Source organism: Psammomys obesus, unplaced genomic scaffold (assembly GCF_907164565.1).
Source record: "Psammomys obesus unplaced genomic scaffold, mPsaObe1.curated_primary_1811, whole genome shotgun sequence".
Taxonomy (NCBI): Eukaryota; Metazoa; Chordata; class Mammalia; order Rodentia; family Muridae; genus Psammomys; species Psammomys obesus.
Genome location: NW_026596079.1, coordinates 38,475,186 through 38,501,980, shown reverse-complemented (window position 1 = coordinate 38,501,980; position 26,795 = coordinate 38,475,186). Strand labels below are relative to the sequence as shown.

Sequence of the window (26,795 nt, the reverse complement as noted above, 5' to 3'; positions counted from 1 at the left end):
GTACTAAGAATTATGATAAAATGGAATTTTATTTTAAGAAAGTTTCTGAGGAAATTTTTGATTTTTTTGCGAGTGAACTTCTGATTATTTAAACTTAGGATGGTCATATTTCCTTCGTTCTGGCTACCATAAAAATGATGTAAGTATCACTGTTATACTTAGGGCAAAAAATAAAAGAGAAAGAAAATAAAGAGACTATATGGAGTTGTAGTAGATGAGTGAAAGGGGAAGGGAGAGATGACAGGAGGACAAGAAGCACAGAATGACAAATAGAAAAGGAAATTTCATGCCACTGAAGTTGTATAATTAATACAAAAGCCCTTCCAAAAACAATATAAAAACTGTACTTAAAAAAACTACTAAATATTTTAACCAAGGAAAGTTTAACATGGGGAATTAATTAACATAAGTATTACCTGTATATTTTCTGAAAAGACCAACAACTGCAGGGAGAGGAAGAAAGGAAGTAGCTGTTACCTGGGGAGCAGCAGTTCTGTGTATTCAGAAAGCCTGTTGCCATGTGCATGACACTAGACTCAACCTCAGAAGATGCTGGGCCTGTATTTACTCTTTGCTACCTCTGCCAGAAATATACTGCAGTCCCAGTAGCCACTTCTCTGGAGACATTTTTAGCTGTCATACCTGGGGCAGATGAGCTAGTTGAAGTGGTATTAGAGTCTGAAGATGCTTCAACACATGGACAGTTCCACAGCAAAGAAGACCAGCTGACAGTGTCAGTAGATCTGAGGCTGAGAGACACGAACCTGTATCTGCCTGTTAAATCAAGCACATTAGCTTTTGTTCAGTAGGGTAAGTGTTCATGTTGAAGTAAGATGCACTCCCTGAAAACTGGAGAAGTAGGACAGAAAATTTTGAGCTCCTCTCCAGTTCTCTTCTCCCCCAGTGATGGTCCACATGACTGCTGTTCCTGTCACAGTCAGGAACTTGGTTGTGGGATCATCTACGGGGCTTGTCCAGGTATATCACATACTATAGTCTACTGCCGCTCCTGCCACTGGAGCTGTAGCCCACAAGCAGTAGTCTTCTCCCGAGTTTCCTGAATATTGTCATTGTCCCTGCAGGAACCGTGGTCAGAAAGAAAATGAAATTGTCACCTTTCTCCTCATCCAGTTTTCATCAGTGCTTCCCAGGAGCAGGGTGTAATTAGGCACAAGGTGCCAACGGAGTGTTTTGGAACTGTAGTTGACAGGTTTCTAGCCTTTGCAAAAGGGCATGAGAAGGCAAGAATAGAGTTGAGAACCAACAAAAGGCACACAGGAAGCAGTTACAAAATAGGATTCTTCGATCAAATAGGAGAAAATAAACTTAAAAATATTGCTAAGTTTTCAGAATGTCAAGATGACCTTTTTTTTTTTTTTTGATTTCTTGAAAGGAACTGATAAAGATACATGGACTAGTAGGGAAACTTTGAAAATGAGATAATTCTCCACTGAAATATCAGAGTATTTAGTTACAAGAAATGGAAATTGACCTTGTAACCAAGCTTGCAGTTGCAGCACAAGAGTACTGCCAGGAGTTTTAGGCTAGCTGAGGCTACTAACTGAGACGCCATCTCAAAATAACACAAACAAACAAACAAACAAACAAAAGGACTTTCTTTAACTTAAGTAGAAAGTATATTTGTTAGAAGTTCATTAGCTATCAGAAAAGTTGGATAGCTATGCCCTGGAAAAGACAAATTAAAGGGTTAGCTCTGAGTAGCTAGTTTATGAAAATTAATAGATGGCCTCTTCAGTGTGTACTGACCAGCTCCAGCGTTTGTTGCTTTAGATTCATATTATCAGAGGATAGATCATCTGGTCTAGTTTGGGTTAGTTGCTCGTTCTTGGACAGAGAAAGTCTAGACACCTGCAGAGACAAGTTCAGTGCTAGTGTACTTAATAACTAGAGGCCAAATAGACTACTCTATTAATAATCAAGGACCAGCATTGCAAAGAAAAAAGAATTGAAATATAAAAGAAAGACTACTAGGTAAGCAAAAACCACAATTTTTTTTTTTTAAATTCAAGGTTGTTTTAGATTAGCAGTAGGCAGCTTAAAATCATAGCCCAGAGTGCTTGTGCACTTGATATGTAATTGAAACGTGATCTGTCTTAATAGTACCCTTGAGGAAGTTGTCATTATTATCCTCATTTTACAGATGAGAAAATTTGAGAGGTGCACTTCTGATGATGGTGGATTAGGCAATTTGGACTAACCCCTCTACTGAGAGCAACTAGAAAAACTGGATCAAATGTAAAATTCACCTGTTTGAGAGTATCAGAGAGCTAACACAGCAGTGACGGCTATGGGGACAAGATCCTGGACAAGAAGGAAACCCAAAAGGTGAGCTGGGAATTTAGGCCTATTTCCCCCACAGGAATGTGTTTCCAGTAAAGATGGCTAAGAGCCTGAGAATTTTAAGAAAAGCGTTTGGCATACTAATGCAGTTGGGCAGAATTAAAATATATATAATGTTTTACAAATCAAGCATATAGGAGACAAGATCATAAAACTGAAATTAAGAAACAATAAAACACAGGATACTGGCATTGGAAAATATGTCTAATAAAATACAGAAATATGAGGAAAGAAAATTAGAATAAGAGACAGTACACACAACTGGAACTTCAGAAGGACAGGAGAAAGCATGAGGCAAGCATGTTTTTTTTGCCATTTATTTATTTATTCATTTATTTATTTATTTATTTATTTATTTATTTATTTATTTATTTATTTATTTATTTATTTATTTTGAGACAGGATTTTTCTGTAGCCTTGGCTGTCTTGGACTCACTTTGTAGAACAGGCTGGTGTTGAACTCACAAAAAAATCTGCCTGTCTCTGCCTCCCCAAGTGCTGGGATTACAGGTGTGTACCACTGTGCTGGCGACAAACACATTTTTTAAAAAAATATTTATTTATTTATTTATATGTATACAGTGTTCTGTCTGGATGTCTAAATGCAGGCCAGAAGAGGGCACCAGATCTTATTACAGATGGTTGTGAACCACCCTGTAGTTGCTGGGAATTGAACTAAGGACCTTTGGAAGAGAAGACAGTACTCTTAACCTCTAAGCTATCTCTCCAGCCCAGACAAACACATTTTTAAGAGATAATGGCTGAGATTTTTTTTCCTCCCAAACTGATGAACACCAAGTCTTTGATTTGCCAGGTTTTACAAACTCCAGAAAGCTAAGCATAAGGAATACCTTAAGTAAGCTTTTCAAAAGCCACACGTACTCACAAATTTTAAAATTATCCAGAGCAAAAAACAAACAAACAAACAAAACCAAAAAACCAACTTTAAAAATATTCCTCATAAACTCTATGCCCGATTCTCAAATAAAAATGGGAGGTATAAGACTGCCCCAACAACTAGGCTGCAGTGATCTGCGTGATGTTGCCTAGCAGTGCAGTCTGTGCCACTGGACCCAGCTTGAAGAAAAACAAAAATAACTGAATTTGGTGTTCTGTAAAAATATTCCCCAGAAATGAAGGCTGATTAAAGGACATTTATGAAATAAAATGGCTGAAATATGTCACCAGCTTCCCACCCTTAAGGAAATACTATGGAAAAATGATCTTAGATAGAAGGCTAGGGATAAATGAAAAAGTTGAAAATGTATAAACTTAAATTGGCTATATAAGCAAGTAGGATGATGGGGTAAATATATGTCAGCACGTCCTTGTATAATAAGACAGGTAAAAGACTTAAACGGTTGTGTTGTTAGGAAGTTAACATATATGCTAGCTTGGTAAACCAATACAGATAAAAATTGGTGAGTTTATTAAAAATGATACTAGCAGGATGTATAATGTTCAAACTAATGCATTGGTAAACTAGAAAAGTACAATGAATTAAAAGATAAGAACAGAGACAAAATAAGCATGGGGTAGCAGAGAAGAGGTATAACAGTTTTGAACTCAAATTTAATAGTATATTAAATGTAAGTGCATTATCTGGCATGGTGGTGTATGCCTGTAATCTGCCCTTGGGAGGATGAGGGAGAATGAGGGAGGATGAGGGAGAATGAGGGAGAAGGAGGGAGAATGAGGGAGGATGAGGGATTTAACTGTGAGTTCTATGCCAACCTGGGATCTCAAACCAAACAATTAAACAAACAAATGTAAATACATTAATTGTTATAAATTATTGGCAGACAGGATAAAAATCTGCCCAAAATGAGTTTAAAGCCTCTTACAGATACTGAAAATTATGACTATGGAAAGGTTAAAAAGTAAAATGATGTTAAAATAACTTTGGAGGAATTAAAAATTATTTATTTTATAACACCTTAAGGACTTTAATACTAAAACTTGAAACTACTGGAAAGAGAAGTTTCATTGGCAAAATTTTATTCAGAATTATACATATTATTAGGAGGCAGGAATTAGTAGAAAAATAACAAGAAATGAAAAGTATATTTACCAGGAATGTAAAGTTAGTTAAAATTTTTGGTAACATGTGTAATTGACAACAGTAACAGAATAAAGGAGAAGAAAACTATGGTAACATTATTACATGCAGGAAATGGACTAGGTAAATCTATTGTATCCACTTGGTTAAAGAAAACTAGTAAAGTAGGTAGTGACAGAAACATAGTTGAATACAAAGTAATACAAAAATATAGTGCCGGTGCTCTTACTGAGCGTTCACCAGTCCAGAAAGGTCAGACGAGATCATTGGGGAAAATAACGCAGGTTTTAAAGGTGTTGATGCACAGTGAATTAAAAAGGACAGGTGCACTTTTAAAGTTGAGATTTTTACTGAGGCTTCATGAAATAGTTCTGTTTTAAAGACAACACTCGAGAGGCTGTAGAGATGGCCCCAAGGTTAAGAGCACTTGTTGTTCTTCTAGAAGGAAGATTTAACTTCAGTTCCTCACACCCACATTAGGTAGCTTGACTGTAACTCCAACTCCAGGGGATCTGTTCTCTGTGACCTCCATGGGCACCTACACACGAGTCCACCCAAATGCAGATAAACACAGCCCTGGACATCATTTAAAGTAATAAAATAACCTGGCGCTTTCTCAGAAAATTAGGAATCGTGTTACCTCAAAATCCAGCTATACCACTCCTAGGCATATCCCCAAAAGATGCCCCAGTAGTCAATAAGGACATTTGCTCAACTATGTTCATAGCAGCTTTATTTGTAATAGCCAGAATATGGAAACAACCTAGATGTCCCTCAACTGAGGAATGGAGACAGAAATTGTGGTACATTTACACAACGGAATACTGCTCAACAATTAAAAACAAGGAAATCATGAAATTTGCAGGCAAATGGTGGGAACTATAGTGAGGTAACCCAGAAGCAGAAAGACACATATGGTTTATACTCACTTATAAGTGGATATTAGCCATTTAATATAGGATAAACATCCTAAAGAAGCTAAACAACAGGGAGGACCCTAGGGAGGAGGCTGAAACCTAACTCAGAAGGGCAAACAGGATCAGAAAGTATCAGAAGTAGAAGACAGGGAACAGGACAGGAGCCTTCACAGAAGGCTTCTGAAAGACTCTACCCAGCAGTGTATCAAAGCAGATGCTGAGACTTGTAGCCAAACTTTGGGCAGAGTGCAGGGAATCCTATAGAAGAAGAGGGAAATAGAAAGACCTAGGGGGACAGGAACTCCACAAGGAGATCAACAGAGCCAAAACCTGGGCCCAGGGACCCCTGCAGAGACTGATACTCCAACCAAGGCCCATACATGGAGAGGACCTAACCTGCCCTGCTCAGATGAAGCCTATAGGCTGCTCAGTTTCCAAGTGGGTTCCCTAGTAAGCAGGGCAGGGGCTGTCTCTGACATGGACTCAGTGGCTGCTCCTCCACCTGGGGAGAGCAGCCTTGCCAGGCCACAGAGGAGGAAAATGCAGCCAGCCTTGATGAGACCTGATAGGCAAGGGTCAGAGGGAAGGGGAGGAGGGCTTCCTCTATCAGTGGATTAAGGGAGGGGCATGGGAGGAGAAGAGGGAGGGTGAGTGTTAGTAGGAGACTAGGGAGGGGACTGTGGCAGGAATACAAAATGAATAAATTATAATAAATAAAGTCATCTTAAAAATTCCCAAGTTACACCTGAAAATAATGAGTTTAAAATGTGATTTACATCAAATGAGTGGAGAGAAATCTAAGAAAAGGTTTATAAGCCTTCAAACACCCAAGTTATATAATTTAGAAAAATTAGAGAATAATAATGTTGGTAGATTGGAGTCTTCATGCTATTAAAATGCAAATTTTATCCAAATTCAGTTTTAATTTGATGAAAAGTTTAGCAGAAGTTTAATAAATGTAAACAAAAATGTCTACATTAAATGGCATACTGATTCTAAAATTTATATGGAGATTCAAAGGCCCAAGAATATTCAGACATTCTTTTAGAGGAATGGAGAAAAAAAGTTGACGGTAAAGGAAGTGATGGATAAATTATATTACTCTGGAAATAATTTTTCAAAAATAAAAACACCATTTAGAGATGTTTGATTACAGGCTTGCTGATATAATCCCAGTATGTGAGAGGCTGAGGTGAGACGATTGCTTGAGACCAGGAGCTTGAGACCAGAATGAACAACAAAGCAGTACTCTATTTGTCTCAAAATAAATGAACACCAAGATACTTTTAGAAATATACAAAGTAAGTTTGAGAACAGAGATAGATATAATAAGCACTATTTTCTTTAATAACTCTTTTAAAAAACTGTTTATCACCATTGTTCAAGTAGGCTCTTTAAAAACTCCTTTTTGCCTGTAAAGGATTTGATTTATCTGATTTATGAAGCAAACCAAAGGGACAATGTTCTCTGTCTTCTCTTCACTCCTCTCTGCCACATCATCTGTATCTCGTTTTCTGAAAACTTGTACTGCTTGAGATGTTTGCCCTCCTTAACTTATCACATAGTTTGAAAGCATTGTTGTTAGGTAGAGAAATGAATAAGTGAGTGCTATTTAGCATGGTATGCTACTATTGGTGGCAATCTATAGAAGCATGGTTATTCTAGTGAGGAAATCCTTTGATGTTTCTGGTTAGGCAAACTCGGTTTAGTGTAAGAGGGTATGGAGTTTGAAGTCTGCATTGACTGCATGATGAGAGTAGAAGTTATTGTGTCATTTCCCCTTTCCCTCATTTAGTTCTGTACGCACTTGTCTAAGTTTCATACCAGGATAGATTTTCTCTATGACCCTTTCTTACTTTTAATATGTTATTATTCTATTATTTAGAGAAATACTGGCTTTTAACTCACCTTTTGCATATGGTATCAGTGTTTTCATATTCTGCATGATGAATGAATTTTAGAACACTGAGAAGAGTTTCAACAGTGCATTTTCCAATAACATTATTATATGTTATAACTTTAAAATTGTATCTGCCACAGAAGGCACACTTAGAATCAAAACAGTATTATTTGAAATCAGTTAAAAACGGAAAATTATCATTCTTTGGACAAAATAGTCATTAGATGCTGGTTGTCTTTTAGATTGAGGCAACAGTCTCGAGTTTTGGAAATGTGCCTTTGGCTTGGAACATTTCTTCTGCTGTCTATGAATGTAGCATCTGCACATTGTTTACTCTGAGGAACTGTACTTAGGGTTCTGCTATTTTGAAAGGCTTTGTCAGAAGACGTATGAAGGCATATGAAGTATATAACAGAGGGTTTGGTTGTCATTATCCATTGCTAATTATTTGTTTTTATTTTCTAATAATATCTCAGAGGACTCTGTATTTAATTTCATATGACCAAAAGAATTGTATAGAAGCAGTACACTTTCTAATGTTCAATAATTGAAATTTATTTTGGCATAAATATGTATTATCAAGTAATATGTGAATATTAATGTATGCTTGTGGTTCTCATGCCTCACTCCTCCTCAGGTTGTGGCGACACATCTGTCCAGATAGAGCTGAAGGAAATAGCTTTCCTACCATCCCAGTTAGGTCATCGTATTTAATTTTCTGGTATTTTACTGTTTACAAATAGGATCCTCTGTTTCATTTAGATATACATCTGTTATATCACAGAATTATGATTCAGTAGGTCAGAGATGTAGTCCTAGGAGTGAGAAATACAATTTTCTGAGATGATTTGGTCTCCTCATTTCTACCTTCATGGATTGTGTTTTTCCCAGGAGCATGCAAATGTCCAAAGGCCAAATCTGATCTATTCTCTTTGGGTTAAGAATAGTTTACATCTTCAGTGTTGTTTTTAAAAACTTAAAAGAACAATAAGGCATATGAAAAATAGAATTTCAATTCTAACATTATTGTAACAAAGTTATGTACATTTTTTTTTAATACATTATGGCCACTTCAACATCATAGTGGCAGAATTGAGCGCTTGGAACAGTTGACTGGCTGTTTGGCCCACTACAAATAGCAATGATGCAGTTATAATTCGAAGGCATTTTGAGTGCCATGATCCTGCTGCACTGTGACAGTTGGTTTGTTTATTTTTCAGTCATCAGAGAGTACTCTTCAGAAGGGAAGCTGTCAAATGTGTTTTTATACTTTATGTGGACATGTGTGTGCCTCCACATGTATTCACCACTGACAGTGTTGGTGCTGGCACAGAGCAGTAGCAGGTATCAGCTTCCCTGAAGCTAGGGTTTCAAGCAGTTACGGGTTCCTGGCATGGGTGCTGGGAACAGATCTGGAGCCCTGCAAGAACAAGTGCTCTTTACCACTAAGCTCACTCTGTCGCCCACATGGTGTGCTCTTAAAAGAACAGAGGATTAGCAAGGTGGCTTAGCAGGTAAGGGAATCTTGCTATACAGGTCTGGTGACCTGAGGTTAATCTCTGAAACCTACTGGATGGAAGTAGAGAACAGATACCCCAAAATTGTCCTCTGACTGCCAGACATGCATCATGGCATGTATGTCTTCTTCCCCTCCCCCCAGGTACACACACATAGAAACACTTATAAATGAATGTCTGGAGCGTTTGGGGAGATTTGGTGCCCCCTTCCCATCATCTAGTGCTCCTGCATGCATGTGGCACACATATACACATTGCCAGCTAAACACATGCACATAAAATAAACATATATATGCACACATAAAATCACAGTTGACCATGGGTCATTTTGCTATCAAATTAGATGACCAAAAATTGGATTTATTTTGTTATTTATTACATAATTATACATAAAGAGTGTAATGTGCATTGACCTTTCTAGGTTAAGCATCTTTTACAGTATTTCTTTTTTAAATTATCATTTATTACAATTTATTCAATTTGTATCCCGGCTGTTGCCCCCTCCCTTGTCTCTTCCCAATCCCATCCTTCCTCCCTCTTCTCCCCCTATGTCCCTGGCCTAGTGCACTGATAGGGGAGGTTCTCCTCTCCTTCTGAGCCTATGAGTCTCAGCATTTGCTTTGATACCTCAATCAGTAGAGTCTTTCAAAGGCCCTCTGTGGTAGGCTCCTGTCCTGTTCCCTGTCTTCTCCTGCTTCCAGTGTCTATCGTGTTTGTCCTTCTGAATGAGGATTGAGTATCTTCCCTAAGGTCTTCCTTGTTGTTTAGCTTCTTTAGGAATGTGGATTTTAGTAAGTTTAACCTATATTATATGGCTAATATCCACTTATGAATGAGTATATTCCATGTGTGTCTTTTTTGTTTCTAGGTTACCTCACTCAAGGTGATCTTTTCTAGTTCCCACCATTTGCCTACAAACTTCATGATTTCCTTGTTTTTAATTGCTGAGTAGTATTCCATTGTGTAAATGTACCACAATTTCTGTATTAATTTCTCTGTTGAGGGGCATCTAGGTTGTTTCTAACTTCTGGCTATCACGAATAGCTGCTATGAACATGATTGAGCAAATGTCCTTGTTGAGCATCTTTTGGATACGTGCGTAGGAGTGGTGTAGCTGGCTCTTGAGGTAGCACTATTCCTAATTGTCTGAGAAAGCACTAGAGTGATTTCCAAAGTGGTTGTACAAGTTTACATCCTCACCAGCATGTGTTGTCACTTGAGATTTTGATCTTAGCCATTCTGATGGGTGTAAGGTGAAACCTCAGGGTCATTTTGATTTGCATTTCCCTGATGACTGAGGACGTTGAACATTTCTTCAAGTGTTTCTCTGCCATTTGATATTCCTCTGTTTAGCTCTGTACCACAGTTTTTAGTTGGATTATTTGGTTTGTTAGTGTTTAACTTCTTTAGTTCTTTATATAGTCTGGATATTAGCCCTCTGTCAGACAAAGGGCTGGTGAAGATCCTTTCCCAGTCTGTAGGTTGTCATTTTGTTCTGATGACTGTGTCCTTTGCTTTACAGAAGCTTTTCAGTTTCATAAGGTCCCATTTATTGATTGTTGCTCTTAGAGCCTGTGCTGTTGGTGTTCTGTTCAGGAAGTTGTCTCTTGTGCCAATGAGTTCAATGTTATTCCCTGCTTTTTCTTCTAACAGGTCTAGTGTGTCTGGTTTTATGTTGAGGTCTTTGATTAATATGGATCTATTTACATTTTTCTATATGTAGACATCCAGTTAGACCAGCACCATTTGTTGAAGATGCTGTTCTTTTTTCTATTGTATTGTTTTGGTTTCTTTGTCAAAAATCAAGTATCCATAGGTGTGTGGGTTTATTTCTGGGTCTTCTATTTGATTTTATTGATCCACCTTTCTGTTTCTATGCCAGTAAAATGCAGTTTTTATTACTGTTGCTCTATAGTACAATTTGAGATCAGGAATGCAGACTTCTTTATGATCTGTTATTGTACAGGAATGTTTTAGCAATTATGGGTTTTTTGTTTTTCCATCTGAAATTGAGAATTATTCTTTCAAGTTCTGTAAAGAATTGTATTGGTATTTTGATGGAAATTGCATTGAATCTGTAGATTGCTTTTAGTAGGATGGCTATTTTCACTATGCTAATCCTACCAACCCATGAGAATGGGAGATCTTTCCATCTTCTGATATCTTCTTCAATTTCTTTCTTCGGAGCTTTCTTCGGAGTATTTTCAACTGAGGAAGTCAGAAAATTTAAAATGAAATGTAGTATTATAACAGTTGACGAATGCTGTCAGACTTCTCTGTTTGTTCTCTGAGATTTTGGTATGAATAATCATTGTGTATTAACCAGAGGCAAGAACATTTTAAAAGAATTTTAGAAAACATTAATTCACTATAGTGTAATGTAGAATCTGGTAAGATGTGTTGAAATTTGTATGGAGTAGGAAATCTAAGTTTTTACAAATGTGTGACATTTGTGCAAATAGAAGGAACTTGTCATCGTGTTGTTTATGAGGACGCACTCTGCTGAAGGTATTTGAATCCTCTTGTATTATTGAACTGATAATACCAAGAGTGAACTTCATTCTCTAGTTCACGTAACCATTATCAGTTCCATGCATTTTAGTTAAAACCAGAAACTGAACACCATGACTTTCTTTGTCATACAGAAAGCTAGTGATGGAGGAAAAAAAGTTATTGTGAAAAATGATTTTAATTATAAGTATAGAACACAATAACCTTACATACTTGCTTTTGCTGTGGGATGGATAAAGTTTCCACATATAGACAAAAATACCCTTATTTTTGAAACTTAAAGGTTGTCTTTTAGAATTTACTCATCATGACTGTCACTTTACATTCAAATAACTATTGTGTTTATTACTTTGGTTATTGCTGTATTCAAATGCCTGACAAGAAATGCTTTAGAAAGCATTCATTTTGGCTTACAGTTTCAGGGAATACATTTCACCATGGTGGGAATAGGTGGCAGCAGGTAGGAAGGAGCAGGTCAGTTGGTCAATTCCTGAAGGTAAGTCAGGAAGCAAAGAACGAACAGGACGTGAGGTCACACTGTAAGACATCAAAGCATGTTCTTAGTGTCTTCTTCTTCATTAGTGCTCTGCTCCCTAAAGATTCTACAGCCTTACCCAATAGCACTACTAGCAGGTGTTCAAGTACACGAGACTATCGGGTTATTTATGTCTAAATGACAGCGTTCACAAATAATGTCAAGCTACTTCATGTGCTTCCCATGTTGTCAGTAGTTAAAACAGATAGTGAACTTCATTGTCAGAATTTTAGTGCATGTAATTTTAAGCTCAAAGTGTACTTTTAATAGTGATGATGATGCCATTGGTAATAAAATTTCAAAATTTATTTGATTGTAAATAAAGTGCTACTTCCCAGCTGTAATCTGGAATGTCATGACATGCTGAAAGGCATATGCCAAGAGAAGTTTCACATTCAGTTCTGTTTTTCCACTAAGCCAAGATACTGTGTGAATGAAAAATATATTTTTGGAGCCTAGAGAGGTAGCTTACTCAGTAAAGTGCTTTCAGTGCAAGCATAAGGACCCGTGTTTTGTCTCTAGTCCTCTCGCTGGGCATGGTGGCAGGTGCTTACAATCTCAGTAGTAGCAAGGCTAAAAAAGGAAGACACCTCTGCCTCCTGCAGGCCCATGATTATGTGCACATACGTGTACACACACCTGCGAACTATAGATAGCGTGCTTCTATGTGTGTATGTAATAGATTGGTACCAGTATCTAATAGTGTTATATGTGTGAAATGCATTTCTGAAGTGAAGCTTGTAAACTCAGATCACAGATAACAGACGAATTGATTTTGAATACTAGCTTTGAATTCTATTTAAGTGAAATGCTATCACCTCAGAGAATGTGTCTTTAAGTAGACATTTTGCACTCAATAATTATTTTAATTTTGTCAGTAAGAATTTTGTAGAATAATCTGTGTATGGTGGCACATGCCTATAATCCTTGCTCTTGGAAGGTGGAAGATGGAGGATTAGGAATAAAAAAAAAAGAAATTTTGTGGAACGCTAGTATTACATAGTATCTTTAATTTTGACTTTTGATTCATAAAAACAAAAATATTGACTGTTAGTTTCTTTACAGAGAAAAAAAAGACTTACATACTTTAAATAAGCAAGAGAACTATTCATCTTTTGTTGCATATTCACTTTACTCCTGCCTCCTGCTGCTATAAAGATTTTTCAAGGAAATTTTGTATATAAATTTTTTGGAACTGTCATGTATATATAGTTGTTTTTACTGTTATCACATCACGTTTTTGTACCTTTATAAAGGAATAAACAGAAATATCTCTAAATTGTGAATAGAATTCAAACATCTTTACTATCTCTGAATGTCAGAATTCTCTCTCTGGTTGTAGAGATTAGGTCAGCAGGGACAAACAGTGTGTGGATGGGTGGTAGAAACGCTTCCTTCTTGCTTGCTTGCAGCCTGTCAGTTATCTTTACACTACATAGCAATGCACCGCACTGCTAGAAAAGTCTTTTCTTTACCTGCATTCTAAGCTTTGACTCCCACAGTAGAAAATATCAGAATTACTGTGTGGAAACAGAATGATCCATTCTTTAAACGGCAGACCAGCTTTAAATGTATCACCAAGATTTTAATGTTGTTTTGTTTAACCTCATTACTGAGTTGATTATAGTCAAATGAATTGCTTTGAGTAGCAACATAGGTTTGCCAGAATTCAACATTAGCTTTTGGCTGTGCTCCAGGAGGCAATGGTAAACTTGGGCCATCTGGTCTGCTTCTTCACCATCATTTCTTGCCAAGCAGTGAGAGAATAATCTGGTGCATTTTGATTAATGATAAGTCTAGCAATGGGTGATGGCTTAGGCTTTTAAGTACTTGAATATGACAGGATGAGTAGGATTCAGATGAATTGGAATGCATTAAACCCAGAATGATAAATAATGAAATGATGTTGAGAAAAGTTTAGAAGGGACTAAACCATGAAAGCTAGAAGTGCTTGGACAGATGTCATGCAGATTCTAAGGGACCACAGATGCCAACTCAGACTACTATACCCAGCTTTCCATCACCATAGATAGAGTAAACAAGATATTCCATGACAAAACTAAATTTAAACAATAGCTGTGTATGAACCTACCCCTTCAGAAGATACTAGAAGGAAAACTCGAACCCAACAACGTCAACTACATTCAAGAAAACACAGGATGTAGATAACTTCACAACAGCAAAACCAAAAGAAGACAAACACACAAACACATTATCACCACCAATACCACAATAAAAGGAACTAAGAATCATTGGTCACTAATATCTATCCACACCAATGGACTCAACTACATGATCCAACATTCTGCTGCAAACAAGAAACATTGCCTCAGAGTAAAGGGCTGGAAAAAGGTGTTCCAAGCAAACAGACCCAGAAACAAGCTGGACTAGCCATCCTAGTATCTAATAAAATAGACTTTCAACCAAAATTACTTTTAAAAGATGGGAAAGGACACCTCATTCTCATTAAAGGAAAAATCTACCAAAAGGATATCTCATTCCTGAACTATGCCCCAAATACAAGTGTACCTGCATTTGTAAAAGAAACATTATTAAAGCTTAAATCACACACGATTGCCACACATTAATAGTGAGAAACCTTAACACCCCACTCTCAGAGCATTGAAACAGAAACTTAGTAGAGAAATAATGAAACTAACAGAGATCATGAATCATATGGACCTAATAGATGTCTGTAGAACTTTCCACTCAAACACAAAAGAATATACTTTATTCTCAGCACCACGTGGAACCTTCTCCAAAATCAACTATATAGTTGGTCATAAAGCAAATCTCAATCAGTACAAGAAAATTGAATTAGTCCATTGTTCTTTACCAGATCACAATGGATTAAAACTGTACCTCAACAACAACAGAAATTACAAAAAGCCTACACACTCATGGAAAATGAATCACTCCTGATTAATGACCATTGGGTCAGGGAAGAGATAAAGAAATTAAAGACTTCCTAGAATGCAATGAAAAACTAAGGTACAACATTCCCAAACTTAGGGGAGACCATGAATGCAGTGTTAAGTGGAAAGTTCTTAGCACTAGGTGCCTTCATAAAGAAATTGGAGAGATCCCATACTAGCAACTTAACAGGTCACCTGAAAGCTTTAGAAAATAAAGAAGCAAACACACCCAAGAGGAGTAGACAGCAGGAAATAATCACACTCACTGCTGACCTCAATAAATTAGAAACAGAGAGGACAATACAAAGAATCAACAAAAACAAGAGTTGGTTCTTTGAGAAAATCAACAAGATACACAAACCCCTAGCAAACTAACTAAAAGAGAGACAGTACCCAGATTAACAAAGTCAGAAATGAAAAGGGAGATGTAACAACAGATACTGAAGAAATCCAAAGAATCATTAGGTCTTACTTCAAAAGCCTGTACTCTACAAAATTGGAAAATCTAAATATAATGGACTATTTCTTTCTTTTTTTAAAATTTAATTTTATTAATTACACTTTATTCACTTTGTATCCCCCATAAGCCCCTCCCTCCTTCCTTCCCGGTCCCACCCTCCCTTCCCCTTCTTCTCGAATGCCCTTCCCCAAGTCCACTGATAAGGGAGGTCCTCCTCTCCTTCCTTCTGATCTTAGTCTATCAGATCTTATCAGGAGGGGCTGCATTGTCATCTTCTGTGGCCTGGTAAGGCTGCTCCCCACTCAGGGGGAGGTGATCAAAGAGCAGGCCAATCAGATTATGTCAGACGCAGTCCCTTTTCCCATTACTATGTAACCCACTTGGACACTAAACTGCCATGGACTACATCTATGCAGGGGTTCTAGGTTATCTCCATGCCTGGTACTTGGTTGGAGTATGAGTCTCTGGGAAGACCCCTGTGTTCAAATTTTCTGGTTCTGTTGCTCTCCTTGTGGGGTTCCTGTCCTCTCCATATCTTACTATTTCCCACTTCTTTCATAAGATTCCATGCCCTCTGCCCAACAGTTGGCCATAAGTCTCAGCATCTGCTTTGATAGTCTGTAGGGCAAAGCCTTTCAGAGGCCCTCTGTGGCAGGTTCCTAGGTTGTTTCCTGTTTTCTTCTTCTTCTGATGTCCATCGTCTTTGACTTTCGGGATGGGAATTGAGCGTTTTAGTCAGGGTCTTCTCTCTTGATTAGTTTCTTTAGATGTACAGATTTTAGTAGGTTTATCCTATGTTATAAATCTGTATGAGTGAGTATATACCGTGTGTGTCTTTCTGCTTCTGGGACAGCTCACACAGGATGATCCTTTCCAGGTCCCACCATTTACCTGCAAATTTCATGATTTCCTTATTTTTCATTGCTGAGTAATACTCCATTGTGTAGATGGACCACAGTTTCTGCATCCATTCTTCAGTTGAGGGGCATCTGGGTTGTTTCCAGCTTCTGGCTATTACAAATAAAGCTGCTACAAACATGGTTGAGCAAATGTCCTTATTGTGTACTTGAGCCTCTTTTGGATATATGCCTAGGAGTGGTATGGTTGGATCTTGAGGAAGTGCTGTTCCTTCTGTCTGAGAAAGTGTCTGAGAAAGCGCCAGATTGATTTCCAGAGTGGTTGTACAAGTTTACATTCCCACCAGCAGTGGAGGAGGTTCTCCTTTCTCCACAACCTCTCCAGCATGTGTTGTCACTTGAGTTTTTCATCTTGGCCATTCTGATGGGTGTAAGGTGAAATCTCAGGATCGTTTTGATTTGCATTTCCCTAATGGCTAATGACGTTGAACATTTCTATAAGTGTTTCTCTGCCATTCGATATTCCTCTACAGAGAAATCTCTGTTTAGCTCTGTTCCCCATTTTTTAATTGGATTACTTGGTTTGCTGCTTTTCAGCTTCTTTAGTTCTTTATATATACTAGATATTAGCCCTCTGTCAGATAAAGGGTTGGTGAAGATTCTTTCCCAATCTGTAGGCAGTCGTTTTGTTTTGATGACGGTATCCTTTGCTTTACAGAAGCTTTTCAGTTTCATGGGGTCCCATTTATTGATTGTTGCTCTTAGAACCTGCACTGCTGGTGTTCTGTTCAGGAAGTTGTCTCCTGTGCCAATGAGTTCAAGGGTATTCCCCACTTTTTCTTCCAACCGATTTAATGTGTCTGGTTTTATGTCGAGGTCTTTGATCCACTTGGACTTCAGTTTTGTGCAGGGTGATAAGTATGGATCTATTTGCATTTTTTCTACATGTAGACATCCAGTTAGACCAGCACCATTTGTTGAAGATTTTATCTTTTTTCCATTGTATGGTTTGGGCACCTTTGTCAAAGAACAGGTGTCCCTAAGTTGTGGGTTTATTTCCGGGTCTTCTGTTTGGTTCCATTGATCCACCATTCTTTTTCTATGCCAGTACCATGCAGTTTTTATAACTGTTGCTCTATAGTACAGCTTGAGATCAGGGATGGAGATACCTCCAGAAGATCTTTTATTGTAGAAGATTATTAAGGCGATTCTAGGTTTCTTGTTATTCCATATGAAGTTGAGAATTTTTCTTTTCAGGTCTGTAAAGAATTGTGTTGGTAATTTGATGGGAATTGCATTGAATCTGTAGGCTGCTTTTAGTAAGATGGCCATTTTTACTATGTTAATCCTGCCGAGCCATGAGCGTGGGAGATCTTTTTATTTTCTGATATCTTCTTTTAATTCTTTCTTCACAGACTGGAAATTTTTTTTCATACGAGTCTTTGATTTGCTTGGTTAGGGTTACACCAAGGTACTTTATGTCCTTTGTGGCTATTGTGAAGGGTGTTGTTTCCCTAATTTCTTTCTCAGCCCTTTTGTCTTTTGTATACAGGAGGGCTACTGATTTTTTTGAGTTAATTTTGTATCCGGCCACTTTGCTGAAGGTGTTTATCAGCTGTAGGAGTTCCCTGGTAGAGTTTTTGGGGTCACTCACATATACTATCATATCATCTGCAAATAGTGATAATTTGACTTCTTCCTTTCCAATTTGTATCCCCTTGATCTCCTTCAACTGTCTTACTGCTCTAGCAAGGCCTTCCAGAAATATGTTGAAGAGATATGGAGAGAGTGGGCAGCCTTGTCTTGTCCCTGATTTTAGTAGGATTGCTTTAAGTTTCTCTCCATTCAGTTTGATGTTGGCTATAGGTTTGCTGTATATCGCCATTACTATGTTTAGATATGGGCCTTGTATCCCTGATCTCTCCAATACTTTAAGCATTAGTGGATGTTGGATTTTGTCAAAAGTTTTGTCAGCATCTAGGGAGATTATCAGGTTTTTTTTTTTTTCCTTCTAGTTTGTTAATATGGTGGATCACATTGATGGATTTCCATATATTGTACCACCCCTGCATACTTGGGATGAAGCCTACTTGGTCATAGTGGATGATATCTTTGATGTGTTCTTGTATTCGGTTTGCAAGTATTTTGTTGAGTATTTTTGCATCAATGTTCATAAGGGAGATTGGCCTGAAATTCTCGTTCTTTGTTGGGTCTTTGTGAGGTTTAGGTACCAAGGTGACAGTGGCTTCGTAGAATGAGTTTGGTAATGGTCCTTTTGTTTCTATTTTGTGGAATAGTTTGAAGAGAGCTGGAGTTAGCTCTTCTTTGATGGTCTGGTAGTATTCTACGCTGAAACCATCTGGTCCTGGGCTTTTTTTGGATGGGAGACTTTTGATGACCGCTTCTATTTTCTTGGGGGATATAGGACTATTTGATTGATTTACCTGGTCCTGATTCAGCTTTGGTAAGTCAAATCGATCAAGAAAATTGTCCATCCATTTAGATTTTCAAATTTTGTGGCATACACGCTTTTGAAGTAAGTCCTAATGATTGTTTGGATTTCCTCAGTGCCTGTAGTTATGTCCCCCTTTTCATTTCTGATTTTGTTGATTTGGATGGTGTCTCTCTGACTTTTAGTTAACTTGGCTAAGGGTTTGTCTATCTTGTTGATTTTCTCAAAGAACCAGCTCTTGGTTTTAACTGATTCTTTGAATTGTTTTATTTGTTTCTAATTGATTGATTTCAGCCCTAAGTTTGATTATTTCCAGCTGTCTACTCCTCTTTGGTTGTCTGCTTCTTTTTGTAGGGTTTTTATGTGAGCCATTAAGTTGCTTGAATGAGCTGTCTCGAATTTCTTCTTGAAGAACTTTCCTCTTAGCACTGCTTTCATTGTGTCCCACAAGTTTGGGTATGTTGTGTCTTCATTTTCATTGAGTTCTAGGAAGACTTTAATTTCTTTATTTCTTCCCTGACCCAGCTGTCATTTAGTAGGAAGTTGTTTGGTTTCCATGTGTGTGTAGGCTTTTTGCTATTTCTGTTGTTGTTGAGGTCCAGCTTTATTCCATGGTGATCAGACAGGATACAAGGGATTATTTCAATCTTCTTGTTGAGGCTCACTTTGTGACCAACTGAATGGTCTATTTTGGAGAAGGTGCTGAGAGGAAGGTAAATTTTTTTTGTGTTTGGTTGTAAGGTTCTGTAAATGTCTGTTAGGTCCATTTGATTCATGACCTCTGTTAGAGACATTGTTTCTTTGTTTAATTTCTGTTTTGTTGACCTGTCCTTTGTTGAGAGTGGGGTGTTGAAGTCTTCCACTATTAATGTGTGGTGGTCTATGTGTGGTTTAAGTTTTATTAAAGTTTCTTTCACAAATGTGGGTGTCCTTGCGTTTGGGGCATAGATGTTCAGGAATGTGATATCTTCCTGGTGGAATTTTCCCTTGATGAGTATGACATGTTCTTCCCCATCTCTTTTTATTAATTATGGTTGAAAGTCTATTTTATCAGATATTAGAATGGCTACTCCTGCTTGTTTCTTGGGTCCATTTGCTTGGAAAGCCATCTTCCAACTCTTTCCCCTCAGGTAATATCTATCTTTGTGACTTAGGCGTGTTTCTTGTATGCAACAGATTGCTGGGTTATTTTTATGCATCCATTATGTTAGTCTGTGTCTTTTTAATGGAGAATTGAGTCCATTGATGTTGAGAGAGATTAATGACCAGTGGCTGTTAGATCCTTTGATTTTGATGTTGGCTGTGGTCATAAGGTTGTGTGCTTGGTTGCTTTTTGTTTTACTGTAGTGAGGTTAATTATTTCCTGTGTTTTCTTGAAAGTAGCTAGTTTTCTTGGGTTGTATTTTCCCTTCCAGTGTCTTCTGTAATGCTGGATTTGTGTGTAGGTATTGTTGAAATTTGTTTTTGTCATTGAATATCTTGTTTTCTCCATCTGTGAGGACTGAGAGTTTTGCTGGGTATAGTAGCCTGGGCTGATATCTGTGTTTTCTTAGGGTCTGCATGATATCTGTCCAGGCCCTTCTGGCTTTCATAGTCTCTGTTGAGAAGTCAGGTGTGATTCTAATGGGTTTGCCATTATATGTTACTTGGCCTTTTCCCCTTGCAGCTTTTAGTATTTTTTCTTTGTTCTGTGTACTTACTGTTTGATTATTATGTGGTGGGAGGATTTTCTTTTCTGATCTAATTTATTGGGTGTTCTGTAGGCCTCTTGTATTCTTATTGGCCCCTCCTTTAAGTTGGAAAATTTTCTTCAATGATTTTGTTGAAAACATTTTTCTGGGCCTTGGAGCAGGGAATCTTCTTTTTCCTCTATTCCTATTATTCTTAGGTTTTGTCTTTTTATGTTGTCTTGAATTTCTTGGACGGTCTGTGTCAGGAATTTTTTAGATTTAACATTTTCTTTGACAGATACATTTTTTTCTTCCATTATATCTTCCACACCCGAGATTCTTTCTTCCATCTCTTGTAGTCTATTGGTGTTATGCTAACCTCTGTAGTTCCTGTTTTCTTCCCTAAGTTTTTTTTCTCCACAATTTCCTCCATTTGTGTTTTCTTTAATTTTTCCAATTCTATGTTCATATCTTGAGCCGTTTTGTTGATTTCCTTCACCTGTCTGAGTGTATTTTCCTGCTTTTCCATCAATTCCTTCAGCTGTTTGTTTGAACTATCCTTTGTTTCTTTTATTTCATTCAGTGATTTAAGCATTTCCTCTCTAAAGGCCACAAACTATTTGGCTGCAACTTCTTGTATTTCTTTACGGATGGCCATAATCTGTTTGCTTTTATCTTCCTCTATTTCTTTACGGATGGCCATAATCTGTTTGAGTTTATCTTCCTCTAGGTCTTTACGTATTTTATTTGTTTCCTCTGTTATCCTCTTCATGAGCATAGATGTTAGGTCATCTTCTTGGATTTCAATTATGCTGGGGTGTCCAGGGCTACTTGCCCCTTCATAACTGGGTTCTGGAGATGCCATATTGCTCTGTCTTTTGTTGGTTGAGCTTTTACGCTGGCCTCTACCCATTGGGCTATCTTAGGTGTTTGGGGTTAGTTTCTGGTGGTTCTTGGAATCCTGTGGTGGAGAGAATCCCCTTGGCAGAAAGATGGTTTTTCCTGAAGGAAGCCTCCTCAGCCTTTTGGGTATAGTCAGTGGATGGCCGGTGTTTTTCAGGAGTTGCCACTGCTCACCTCAGGCATAGAGACCTGAGTGGTAACTGTGATCCTTGTTAGTTGAGAGGGTTCGCCTCTCACCCAGAGAAGTCCTGAAGACAGCTGCCCTTCTTCTGGGTTTCTTGCTGTAAATTTAGTGATCTGCTGCTGTAACCTGTGTATCCCGTGGTTTGGTCAGTTTTGTTAGGGATAACCGGTTGCCCTTTGGAGCAGTATCTGGGGGTTGATCTTGGGGATCCCGGGCTTTTGTAGGTCTGAGGTTGGGGCTCTGTGCCCCAGTACCCAAGCGGTAATCTGTGGTGGGTGAGTACTGCTCTCCTGGTAACAGCAGGCTAGCTGGTGCACAGCAGGTCCCTGGGTTGGGCCGGTCTGCAGGACCTCTTCTAGGGATATACTGGGTGGCCTAAGTCCGTTGCCTTTGCTTTGTTCCCTGTGAGGATTTCTCCCACAGTGACTCCCAGTCTCTGTTACCCTGGGGCGCACAGCTTTGTCCGTTCTGGAGAGCTGGTGCACAGCAACTGTCTGTGTCTGTGTCTGGAGCCCCATTCAGTGATGGTGGCTAGTACTTTTTTCAGGGAAAGAATGGGTGACCCAAGTCAGTACCGTTTCCTTCTTTCCCTGTGGATTTTTCTCCTGACAGGGACTTCCAGTCTCTGTTGCCCTTGGGCGCACAGCTCTGTCTGTTCCTGATAGCTGGTGTGCAGCAGCTGTCTGTGCCTGGGCTAGAGCCCAGTTCAGTGATGGCGGCTGTTACCGGCTGGTCTGTGAGACTTTTTCCAGGGAAAGACTGGGTGACCCAAGTCAGTACCATTTCCTTCCTTCCCTATGTTTTTTTCTCGTGACTGGGACTCCCAGTCTCTGGTGTTTTTTGTGCTCACCGACCAGCGTGGGAAGGTGATCAGGACATGTAGGCGTGTGGCTCTGGTCTGGTTGACCTAGTGCCTGCAGAACCCAGGATCTCTTCCGGGTTCTGGCTGGGTGGCCTGAGCGTGGACCCGACTGAGTCCCACGCTGTGGGGGTTTCCTCTCACCTGGGAAACAGGATCACTGTTGTTTTAGGGCCCAGAGTTCAGTCTCTTGGTCGCTGTACGGAAAATGTTGTCCTGCTCCTCAGATGCAGTGTTTCCTGGCATCGCCATCTTGTCCCGCCTGGACTATTTTCTTGATAGATTTTTACTTACCAAAGTTAAATCAAGACTGGGTTAGGAGTTGAAACAGTCCTATAACTCCTAAGGAAATCCAAGCAGTCATCAAAAGTCTCCCAACCAGCAAATGCGATAGACATCGGAAGCAGAAGAAGACAGGGAACAGAAAAGGATCCTACCACAGAGGGCCCCTGAAAGACTCTACTGATAGAGGTATTGAAGCAGAGGCTGAGGATTATAACCAAACTTTGGGCAGAATACGTGAAATTTTATGAAAGAGGGGGAACTAGAAAGACCTGGAGAGTACAGGAGCTCCAAAAGGAGACTAACAGAGCATAAAAACCTGAGTCCTGGGGCCCCTGAAGAGAATGACACCCCAACCAAGGAACATGCATGGAAAGGACCTAAAACCCTGGCTCAGATGTAGCCAATAAATAAACTCAGTCTCCAAGAGGGGTCCCTAGTAAGGGGAGCAGGGTCTTTTTCTGGCCTGAACTCAGTGGCAGGCTCTCTGATCACCTTTCCCTAGGGGGTGCAGCCTTGCCAGGTCACAGTGGAAGATAATGCAACCAGTCCTACTGAGACCTGACAGGCTAGATTCAGATAGAAGGGGAGGAGGACTCGTCCCCTATCAGTAGACTAGGGGAAGGGCATACAGAAGAGGGTGGGTGGGATTGTGAAGAGACAAGGGAGAAATCCACAACTGCAATACAAATTGAATAAATTGTAATAAATAATAATTATTATCATTAAGAGTCCCAACCAGGAAAAAAAATGGTTTTAGTGTAGAATTCTACCAGACTTTCAAAGATGACCTAGCACCGATGTTCCCCAAACTATTCCACAAAATAGAAACAGAAGGAACATTGCCAAACTCATTCTATGAGGCCATAGTCACCCTGATACTTAAACCTCACAAAGATCTAACAAAGAGAATTTTAGACCAGTTTTCCTTATGACCTTATGCAGAAATACTCAATAAAATACTTGCAAACTGAATCCAAGAGCACATCAAATACATCATCCACCATGATCAAGTAGGCTTCATCCCAGGGATGCAGGGATAGTACAACATATGAAAATTCATTAATGTAATCCACCATATTAACAAACTGAAAGAAAAAAAATGTGATCATCTCATTAGAAGTAGAAAAAGCCTTTGATAAAAATCCAACACCCCTTCATGATAAAAGTCTTGGAGAGATCAGAATTACAACACCCTTATCTAAGTATAATAAAGATTATGTACAGTAAGCTTATAGTCAACATCACATTAAGTGGAGAGAAACTCAAAACAATCTCACTGAAATCAGGGACAAGACAAGGCTGCCCACTCCATATTGCTTCACTATATTACTAGAAATTCTAGCTAGAGCAATAAGATAAATAAAGGAGATAAAGGGATTATAGATCAGAAAGGAGGGAATTAAAATATGACTATCTGCAGTTGATTTGATAGTATATGTAAGTGACCCCAAAAATTTTACCAGAAAACTTCTACAGGTGATAAACATCTTTAGCAAAGTGGCCGGATACATGATTAATTGAAAAAAAAAAAAAGTAGTCCTCCTGTATACAAATAAAAAATGGGTCGAGAAAGAACTTAGGGAAACCACACCCTTCACAGTAGCCACAAATAAGTTTCTTGGTGTAACTCTAACCAAGCATGTCAAAGACCCTATGACAAGAACTTCAAGTTTCTGAAGAAAGATATTGAAGATAGTAGAAGATGGAAAAGATGTTCCATGCTCATGGGCTGGATGATTAACATAGTAACTACAAGGAGACCAACAAAGCCAAAAAAGAAAAGAAAACAAAAACAAACAAAGGAAACAAATCTGGCCCCAGGGGGGATTTCAGAGACTGATGTATCAACCAAAGACTATGCATAGAGAGGACCTAGACTCCTGCTCAGATGTAGCCCATAGACAGCTCAGTCTCCATGTGGGTTCCCTAATAAGAGGAGAAGAGACAGTCTGACAGGAACTTGGTTGCCTGCTCCTTGATCACTTCTCCTTGGTGGGATGACCTAGCCAGCCCACAGAGGAAAAGGACCCAGGCAGTCCTGATGAGACCTGATACGCTAGGGACAGACAGTAGGGAAGGAGGACTTTCCTATAGGTGGACTTGGGAAGAGGGATAGGGGAGGAAGAGACATGGAGGGCTGGAATGGGAGGACATGAGGTTGGGGGCTACAACCAGTATATAAAGTGAGTAATGTGTTAAAAAAAAAAAAACATAGTAAAAATGATCATCTTACCAAAAGCAATCTACATATTGAATGTAATCTCCATAAAAATATCAACACAATTCTTTACAGACCTTGAAAGAAGAATTTTAAATTTAATATGGAAAAAGAAAAAAACCTAGAATAGCTAGAACAATCCTATACAATAATAGAACTTTTGGAGGTATGTCCATTTCTGACTTCAAACTATACTACAGAGTAATAGTAATAAAACTGCATGGTCCTGTCATACAAATACACTGGTTGGTCAATGGAATCCAATTGAAGACCCAGAAATAAACCCAAACACCTATGGACACCTGATTTTTGACAAAGGAGCCAAAACCATACAATGGAAAAAAGACAGCAGTTTCAGCAAATGGTGTTGCTCTAACTGGATGCCTACATGTAGAAACCAACAAATGGTGCTGGTCTAATTGGATGTCTACATGTAGAAAAATGCAAATAGATCCATACTTATCTCACTGTACAAAACTCAAGTCCAAGTGGATCAAGCCAGATACACTAAATCTGCTAGAAGGGACAGTAGGAACCAGCTTTGTTTGAACTCATTGGCACAGGAAACAATTTCTTGAACAGAATACCAACTGCTGAGGCCCCCAGATCAATAATTAATAAATGGTACCTCTTGAAACTGAAAAACCTTCTGTAAGGCAAAGGACACTACCAATAGAAATGACAGTCTATAGTTTGGGAAAAGATCTTTACCAATCCTATATTTGACAGTGTAATATTCCATGTTAATATTCAGAATTTATAAAGAACTCAAAAAATTGAACACCAACAAACCAAATAACCCAAGTAAAACTTAATATATGGGCCACAGAGCTAAAAAGAAACTCTCAACAGAGGACTCTTGAATGAGAGAGGAAAGGAGAGAAAATGAAATTGGAACTCGATCTTTGATTTGAATCCACTCAACAAATCTATTATTATGTGTTGATAATGATTAAATTTATGTCTCTTAAGACTGGTGAAACCAAGACATATGGAAACAAAAACCACATACATGCCCCATACTAAACAAACCACACCCACACACTTTGACTTTTCACACCAGCAACACCAACTACAGAAGGACACGTTCTTTTTGTTGTTGTTTCTTTAGATTGGGTTTTCTGTGTAGCTTTGGCTGTCTCGGAGTTGCTCAGAAGACCAGGCTGGCCTCAAAATCACAGAAATTCTCTTCTGCCTCTTGATTGTTGGGATTAATGGTGTGTACCACCACTGCTTGGAAGGCACATTCTTATATCTTTAGCTAATAAATACTAGGTTTTTTGTTTCTTTTTGCTTTTTTTTTTTTCTTGCTTTCTTGGAAGTTATCATTTTTTTAATTATTTTTTTTATTGTTTGTTATTATTAGTTACATTTTATTAACTCTGTATCCCAGCTGTATCCTGCTCCTTATTCCCTCCCAATCCCACCCTCCCTCCCTCAGCTTCTCCCTGCCCCTTTCCAAGTCCACTGATTGGGGAGGACCTCCTTCCCTTTCGTCTGGCCCTGTTTTATCAAGTATCTTCAGGGCTGGCTGCGAAATCCTCCTCTGTGACCTAGCAGGACTGCTCCTCCCTTGGGCGGGTGAGGAGGTCAAAGAGACTGCCATTGAGTTCCTGTCAGAGATAGTCCCTGTTCCCCCTACTATGGGAAACCAATTGGTTATTGAGCTACCACGAGCTTCGTCCAAGTAAAGGTTCTAGGTTATATCCATACATGGTCCTTGGTTGGAGAAACAGTTTCAGAAAAAACCCCTGTGCCCAGATATATTTGGTCCTTGTGGGGCTCCTATCCTTTCCTTGTCATACTAACTCCCCTTCTGCCGAAGGTTTGGTTATGAGTCTTAGTATCTGTTTTGAAATGCTGCTTGTTAGGGTCTTTCAGATGCCTTCTGTGGTAGACTCCTGTCATACGTCCAATGCACATCTCATTTGTCTTTCTAAGTGAGGATTGATCATCTTACCTCATGTCTGCTTTCTTGTTTATCTCCTTTAGGTGTATAGACTTCATTGTGTATATTATGTCTTGCAGGTCTATATAAGCGAGTATATACCATGTTTGTCTTTCTCCTTCTGGGATACTTCACTCAGAATGATCTTTTCTAGATCCCACCATTTGCCTGCAAATTTCATGATTTCCTCCTTTTTGATTGCTGAGTAGTATTCCATTGTGTAAAAATACCACAATTTCTGTAT

At 38.7% G+C, this 26,795-nt stretch overlaps 1 protein-coding gene across 13 annotated transcripts in view; it reads left to right on the top strand.

Annotated features, from left to right (window-relative positions):
• The first annotated feature begins 2,270 nt into the window (after positions 1-2,270).
• The window catches only part of Rims2 (regulating synaptic membrane exocytosis 2), a 483,148-nt gene continuing 458,623 nt past the window's right edge, over positions 2,271-26,795 (top strand). For 5 of the 13 annotated variants that reach the window (XM_055626251.1, XM_055626257.1, XM_055626254.1 and 2 more), the window contains exon 1: positions 2,288-2,346. In XM_055626251.1, coding sequence (XP_055482226.1) covers positions 2,309-2,346 — 38 coding nt within the window. In that variant the 5' untranslated portion in view covers positions 2,288-2,308. Of the gene's footprint in view, positions 2,347-26,795 lie in introns of all 13 variants that reach the window. The other 8 variants (XM_055626248.1, XM_055626250.1, XM_055626269.1 and 5 more) reach the window with 4 other exon arrangements.